General features: G+C 39.5%; 1 protein-coding gene across 1 annotated transcript; it reads right to left on the bottom strand.

Annotated features, from left to right (window-relative positions):
• Positions 1–1,386: 1,386 nt before the first annotated feature.
• Positions 1,387–3,258, bottom strand: armc7 (armadillo repeat containing 7). The gene is made up of 3 exons (XM_005725766.2): positions 3,006–3,258; positions 2,100–2,243; positions 1,387–2,017 (listed from the first exon to the last, which is right to left on the bottom strand). Exons 1-3 carry the CDS (start codon positions 3,091–3,093, stop codon positions 1,674–1,676), a joined length of 576 nt encoding a protein of 191 aa, XP_005725823.1. The 5' UTR covers positions 3,094–3,258; the 3' UTR covers positions 1,387–1,673.
• Positions 3,259–7,722: the final 4,464 nt, after the last annotated feature.

The raw sequence follows: 7,722 nt of genomic DNA on the forward strand, positions 1-7,722 counted from the left end.
AAGTATCTTGGACTCCCTCATGTGGCAGGAAAAAGCACACAAAAAGGCCAAAAATTTGTTGAGCAAATTTATTTTGGATGAGGAAAAACATCACTTGCGTTCTTGTGGCATTGAGTTAGGTTTGTCTTTTTCCTGCTTCAAAATGACAACGCCTCAATAAAGAAATGCTTGTCCCCACTTTGGTGTGGAAGAACTGCACCGATCTCTGAACCTCAACCACATCCAGAACCTCTGGAGGAGTCGGAGCAGGTTCAACATCTGGGGCCTGATGTATAAATACGTACACAAAACCATGCTTGGATTTTTTTTTTTCCTCTACACATAATGTGATATTTAAAGAGGAACAATTTGCAAACGACATGCAACCTTCAGGCCATGTCTACGTGGTAGTTTCAAACCTGAAAACTATTTTAGTAGGGAAGGTTGTGTTGGCTCAGAGAACATATCGCATGTGGTGCACATTTATGCACTAAATCCAGAAAGCTGATCTGGTGACTTATCTCTTCCAGTCAATGACTGTTAGATTAGAAAAATGCAAGCCATTATTATACAAAGTCAGGCAATTTTAGACTGAGAAGCCAATTTAATCCTCCTCCCTTGTTATTTCAAGTAGATGACAGATTTAGAATCAATCTGAAGTGGTGTACTTACGTTTTGGTGGACCTAACTGTATATCAATGATGCATCATCTTGGTATTTTCATCGCCTTCCAGGAGATAAAACACAAGATCCGAACATAAGCCAATAAGAGACAAATACTCATGAGATACTCTTTGATGTCACATGTTAAGCAAAGAAATAACATGTTATTAGTTAAGTCTATTCTTGGTTTAGTATACAAGACGATGGTTAAGAGGGACAATAGCATTTCAAGTAGCAAAGGTGGAGTTTTATGTATTTCTGGATGTAGCAAAAGACTTGAAAGAATATGTGATGAGTGCAGTGATGTCAGGCTTTTGATTTAAAACGTATGATGTAATGTATGTGCATTTCAACAGAGCTTAGGTTGAGTGTTTAGAATACAAAGTTAGATGAGATGGAGGCAGATGACCCCCCCCAGAGGGAGAAGTGGGAAGAAGAATAATTTCCTGATCTTACTGACCACTGACAGCGCTTCAGACACGAAGTCAAATTTAACCACACGCTTTCATTTTAATCCAGATTTACTTAAATAGCACAAAATCACAACAATAGTCACCTCAAGACATTTAATACTGCAAGACCCTACAGTAATGCAGAGAAAACCCTAACAATCAAACTGCTGCCTCTGACCAAACACTTGGTGACAGCAGGAAGAAAGAACTCCCTTTAAAGAGAAAGAAACCTGAAGAAACCAGGCTCACAGAGGGGCAGCCATCATGTGACTGCTGTTTTGCTATTTTAAGGTATCTTGTTGATGCCTTAAAGACCTCAAACTGGGAGTAAACTTTTCATAATGAAAGGTTTACTCACAGTTAATGAGAGAATTACTTTATTAATTCCAAAAAAGCAGCATAATTTTTGTCAAATGAATCCATTACTTCTTACCAGCGGATGTCCAATATGTTTTTTGTTTTTTTTTAACCAACATTTCAAATTTTGGCTCCAGCGGGTGAAACATCTGTGACGCTCTCACAGAGAGTGAATCACAGAGAGAGCAAACTTATAAAAAGATAAAGGTCTGTGCTGTGTCTTTAGTCTTTGGGCAGCGGGATGCCGACTGCCGTCTGCTGCCCCTCCATCTGCTGCTGCACCTGCGCCACCTGCTCCTCGCTGCAGGAGTCCTGCAGAAACACGGTAGCCAGGTTGCGCAGACGCGGGCTCTCGGAGAGGGAGAAGCGCAGCATGCACTGCAGGATGGCGGGATCGGTGATCTGAGAGCGTGAGGTGGGTGTTAGGAGGTTCATGAGGGTGGTGATGGCTGACAGGACAGTCTCTTCCCTCTGGCTCGACAAGCAGTTTGTGACTAAGCGGATGCCGTCGCTCTGCAGGACGACATCTCTGCACTCAGGGTCCATGCTGAGGTTACAGAGCCCTCCTGAGATCACGAGAGACAAAATCAGAGATAAAGGCTTGACAGTTGCTGCAGACAATGAAGGAGATGTCACTGTGACACCCACCCATCCCAAACTCCACAAAGTTCTCATTCTCCTCAGTCAGCATGTCCAAGAAGAGGTCAGTCACCTGCAGCTCTCTCAGATACTCCACGTTCTTTGGATCGTATGCAAAATTGGCCAAATTAGCCAGAACTTGTTCCTTTGCCTCTGAGGAGGAAAAAATCATCACATGTAATGTATGTAATCACATAAAATGAGAACTATGGAGTGCCAAATTTAAATAGGCAAATATTTAGTTAAAAGTCTAATTAATTCATTCAAATATTCATTTCAAATTATTTGTGGCTGGTCAACAGACCTTAAAATCTGATTGGTTACCCTGCACAGCAAGTTAAGACGATTGATCCCAGATAATGCTGCAGTCCATGCCCGGATTGCCTGCGCACTGCTAATGTGCTACACTCATTGAATTAATAATTCATTTTCTGAAGCTGAACGGCTGCACTCCTTAGCGTACTTGCTATTGAGAAACACCCACCGAAATAATCGACTCCCGAAAAGGTAAAGATACTGACCAGATCAGCATTAGTCCCGCCCCCTGACTTTGACAGGTGAGGTTGACAGTAGAAATAAATTCATGACGTGTTGAAGCCCAGAACTATGAAATAATAACAACTGACATATATTTTAAATAAAACTAATCATTTCAATTTAATAAATGTGTATTTAATAATTTCAAATTTTGAATAATTATTTGATGACGTACGTCTCCAAAGAGGAGCACCTAGGCTTTCTGTAGGCACCTATTTTTTTATGTTTTTGTTCTATTTACTTTATTTTATGATTCATATTATTGTCTTGTGGATCTTGAGTTGGAGCAGAAGGACGAAAAGGCAAGATTGGAAAAAAGATAACAGAAGAAAGCAGAGTAATGAGTTTAAAGTTGAATCCAAACACAGCTGTTCCCACCGTCGCTGTCGGTGTCCTGAAACTCGGTGACCAGAGTTTGTAAATACTCAAAGCGGTCAGAGCCTCCGGACGAGCCGCTCCTCCACATGATCCACCACCAGCTCCGCTCTCCGCTTTATTCTTTTCAGTTCGTTCCCGGCGCGGTCTGACCATGAAATGCCTCCGTGTAGCTGCGTGGATAAGACGAAGGTTCCGTTTAATAGTTTTTGTTTTAAAATCAGTTTCGATCTGATAGCATACGGTCAAGCCGCGCTTACACAGAATCAAATCTAATTTACATTTTTCATACGCAGTTAAAGGTCTTCTATCATAGTTTTTTGTTAATGTGGCCCTAATACTCCCTCACACAACATGACACAAAATAGAAATACTGGAAGCTAGTGTCACGTGGTACCGGAAGTTCCTAATAACTGTGGGACACGAAGGGGGTGTGTACAGCACCTCAGCCAACTGTAGGGGAAGGTCAGTGTTTAAAGTTCAAAATAAAGCCACGAAAATGAAGCAGCACAACCTGTCAGCCGGGAAACGGCTCGCCAAACCGATCCTGTTCGGGACGATCATCGTTGGACTCGCTGCTGCTTTCATTAACAGGTAACGTTAAAGCGTGTTTACAGCTCAGCCACCTGTACGTAACAGGCATGTTGTGCGTGACATTTGCACATGCAAGTGTTTACTGCACACCTTATTAATAAACATGCAGTTCCGAAAGAGCCGATCAGAAGTGAAGATTATAAAAGCAGCACGACTTCGCTGTTAAAAGGTACTGCAGGGGAAGCAGTACGACTGCGTATTAGGCCCATTCTGCAGTCCTTTGGAAGTCAAAGAGAAAAAGCTCAAAATTTTAGAAATTCGGCGGACTTACGAGAAAAATGGATAATTTACAAAAAAAAAGCAAATTTTCGATGAAAGAAATGGGCAAATTTACATGGAGAAAGCATTCAAAGTTAGGAGAAAAAATGAAAAATAAATGGCTAGTTTATTGTTTTAAAATGGCAAACGTATCAGGAAAAAAATAGCAAATTTACCAGAAATAATGGAACAATAATGAGAAAGAAAGACAAACTTATTTGAAAAAAGGAGCAAATTTATAAGGCAGTAACATGCTATATATTTACATACATACATACATACATACATACATACATACATACATACATACATACATACATACATTAGGAAATGAATGTCAAATTTCTGAGGTAGCAATGAGCAAAGTTCAGAAGTATTAAATTACAAAATCAAAAAAGGTAAGCTTATTAGAAAAAAATAGGACATTTTAAAGAAGAAAATGAACATATTTCAAAGAAATTAGCAAAGGATAAATTTAAATTTAGATCATTATGTTTCCAAGAAAAAATGAGCAAAGTTCCAAGATAATAAATACCAAAAACTGAAAGAAAAAAAGACACATTCCCAAGGGGGGAAAAAAAGAGAAGAATACATTTCAGAGAGTCTGGTGGAGCATTTGCGAGCGAGGAAACTCAGTATGTGGTGATGTCCATGGGCTCCCTGACTGACAAATAAATTTCTAGTTCCCGTTTCCCAGCTATGAAGATTTGCTTCAAGGTTATTACGAGGTCTCATTAAGCAAAATTATTGTCAGAAATGCCGACAACGCCACGAGTAAGGTGTAACAGGACCTGGAGTTGCTCTGTCCCCTGTGCAGGAGCGTTATAAAATCAGTTTATGTGATATGATTTTGTATATTTGGTGTATTTTGAATGCAGATTTATTCTCCTTGTTGTTTTTGTATTGCTCTTTGTGCATGATTTCTGGTAAGCCTGTCTGTAAGCCAGCTTTAACAGCAGGAACAATCTGTGTTGGGCCTGCAGCAGACTGATAACCTGCTCTGTAACAGCTGAGATGGGCTCTAACCGCCTGCCTGGCTGTATCTAAAATGCCTTTAATCATATTTAAATCATGTTAAAGGTATTGAATTTGCAGATGTTGTTTTTAAGACCTCTAGAAAAGCCCTGTTAATACAATTAATTTCAAAGGTTTTTTTCATTAACTTTTAGTCCCACTAACTCGTTCGTGCTGTTAGTGCACCAGAGATTTTACAGCACACTAGAGAAGCTCTGCAAATTGAACAGCTGTGTTTTGTCTGACCAAAAGTCCAAAGAGAAATCTTTACTGTTCAGTGCTGTGTTGTACAGACTGGACATTGTGGCACAGCTGGTTGTGTCTTTTTAATTGACATCCCTAAAAGCTTTGAAGGAGCCCTAAAATAACCTCATTATTGAAACTCCTGAAACTATTGAAATCACCGAAATCCTGATGATTCCGGTGATTCTTTGGTCAAAATTCAACAAAAGAGAAAGAAAAGATGAATATTTAGTTACAGTGGACAACTGCTTGTTTTGGGGGGTTTTTTATTGTTAGAAAAATGGAAACAGAGTAGGTTTCCAAACACACTCTGGAGACTAATTGAAACAAAACTGAGAGAAAGTGAATATCCAAAACATTTTCTCTGGTAAAGCTATAGTTTAATATTTTTCCGTGAAAGTAAAATCAAAATCTGTTTTTTCACACTGAACCACCTACGTCACATTAGAAGAAAGGTTGTAATCTTACCATTAATCTTTTCTGGTTCTCTAATTAATTCTCACTTGTCATTTGTTTTCATTCGGTACTTCCTCTGTTGCGCAGACACAGGTTTTTTGAGGACGTCGTTGAACTCAGGGCTCAGGAGCGAGCGCGTAACGATGCCAAGAGGTTGGAGGTCCTGGAGAGGCGGCAGAAGCAGATCGATGATCTGACCGAGAAGAAGCAGCAAGGAGGGAGCGGCTGAAGGGGGCAGCAGCCTGAACCTCAGTGCCTCTGCAGCAGACTGTAATACAGAGCAGGTCTCCACAGGTGGACGCTGCACATGTCCACATATGCAAAGATGGCTTTGCTGAATATTTTTACTGAGGCCTGCTTACAGTAATGGATTTATTGAAGTAACCCTCACAGATTTGTATAGACATCTGGGCTGGACACAACACTGTCCAAGACGCCCAGTAAAGGACCTTAAACAGCATCTTTCTTGTACTTCCGTGTTTTTCCAGCAGGGGGCAGAGTTGACTGCAACCTAATGGACTATATGAATGAAAATCTCTTTAACTATAAATTATTTGTGATATACATTGTTAAAGATCATTTATTTAAAATGCACGCCACAGAGGTTTTCATGTTTATTTTATTGGTGTGAGCTTAGTTTAATCAGGATTAAAAATCAAAGCACAGACGCTAATGCCGTACAACAAACATCAGCTCGGCCTTCAGTTTTTGCTCAATGAAGCAGGAAAATCAGACTCCTTAGTGTTGGGATGTATTCAGTCTGATGGATGCTAGAAAGTAATAACTGATGCTGATCTGTCAAAATAAAGGTTTTAAATTCACTATCAGTGTGACATGAAATAATTATTCACTCAAATATAAGATCTGTAATCTGTAACTAATAACTAAACATTGTAGATAGAGAGAAAAGGCCATTTAGAGCGAGTCCAGCATTCTACCGTAAAGAAGTACAAAATTTTAAATTCTCAAGTAAAGGTTTCAAAAATTGTGCTTAAGTTCAGTACATGAGAAAATGTGCTTGTTTGCTTTTCTCCACTCTAAAATAAAGAAAGCTACTTTCAGTTTTTCCGTTATTCACAAGGGATCAACACAGCAGGTAGCGCCGCATATTTGGTTTGGCAGATTTTTTTATGCCAGATGCAACCCGCCAAGGGATTTGTGTCTCCTCCCGGGATCCAGCAGGGTATCTTTCGCTTGTGTACATCAGCAATTATGATAGTTAACAATAGAAAATAACAGATGCAGTATAACCACAGACTGTAAATACAAAACATGGATGGGTCTGCCTATGCAGAAATCCCTTGACCAGCAGGCGGCATCTCCTCTGAGATTGTAATGTGCAATACCACCGATTTCCTTTCTGATCAGACACCAAGTCAAATTCAGGGTGGTATGGACGTTACCGATCCGATGTTGATACTTTGTACAAAAACATAATGTGTTATTGTATTTCAAATTATAGCTTCATAATGATTACAGGACATCAGACTACTTGTTCTTATTGTTTAATTATGAAGAATTATCATATAGAAATAAAAAAACTAAATTTGTGTGTTAATTGATGCTATTTGAACACACTTTCCTTCATTGTCACTGTGCCACACTACAAATTTTGGTATTGATCCAATACCAAGCAAATACAGGGCCAGTATTGCCGATATCAGTACCAATAATTATAAGTTATTCAGGCAGCTAACTGGGGGAGAGTAGCGTGCCATGACTTATGAGATGAATTCTCAAGTTTCAAATTCTGAACACATTTTAATCACCACTATGTCACTGTGATTATTACTTTCCACAATAATTAGTTAACACAACAAAAAACACCTTTCAGCTTTTCATGTGTTTTGAAACTTGGTTTTAGTGTTGGTATCGATACTATCGATATTTGGATCGATCCGCCCACCTCTACTGCATACAAGTCTAATACTCACTGTGATGATAGTCATCAGTGTTCTGAATTTCAGTCACTAGTGTGAATTCTTATTGTATTAGGGTACATGCAGGGCTTTCCCCTGGTGTAGTGGTTAAAATAGTTGCCTTGCATGCAAAGAGCCCCAGTTCAAGACCGGTAGGATACATGACATTCCTAACTAGCTAGTTAGGAAGGTTGTTAGGAATGTCATGTGGTGCAAAACCTGTGTGGCCAAACTTT

Source organism: Pundamilia nyererei, unplaced genomic scaffold, assembly GCF_000239375.1.
Source record: "Pundamilia nyererei isolate P.nyererei 1_Seehausen unplaced genomic scaffold, PunNye1.0 scaffold00017, whole genome shotgun sequence".
NCBI lineage: Eukaryota > Metazoa > Chordata > Actinopteri > Cichliformes > Cichlidae > Pundamilia > Pundamilia nyererei.

Coding starts and splice junctions, on each gene's coding strand:
- armc7 (XM_005725766.2), bottom strand. CDS start 3,093: ATGTGGAGGAGCGGCTCGTCCGGAGGCTCTGACCGCTTTGAGTATTTA. Junction 2,244..3,005: donor TCAGGACACCGACAGCGACG/GTGGGAACAGCT, acceptor TTTCCTCCTCAG/AGGCAAAGGAACAAGTTCTG. Junction 2,018..2,099: donor CTTTGTGGAGTTTGGGATGG/GTGGGTGTCACA, acceptor TCGTGATCTCAG/GAGGGCTCTGTAACCTCAGC.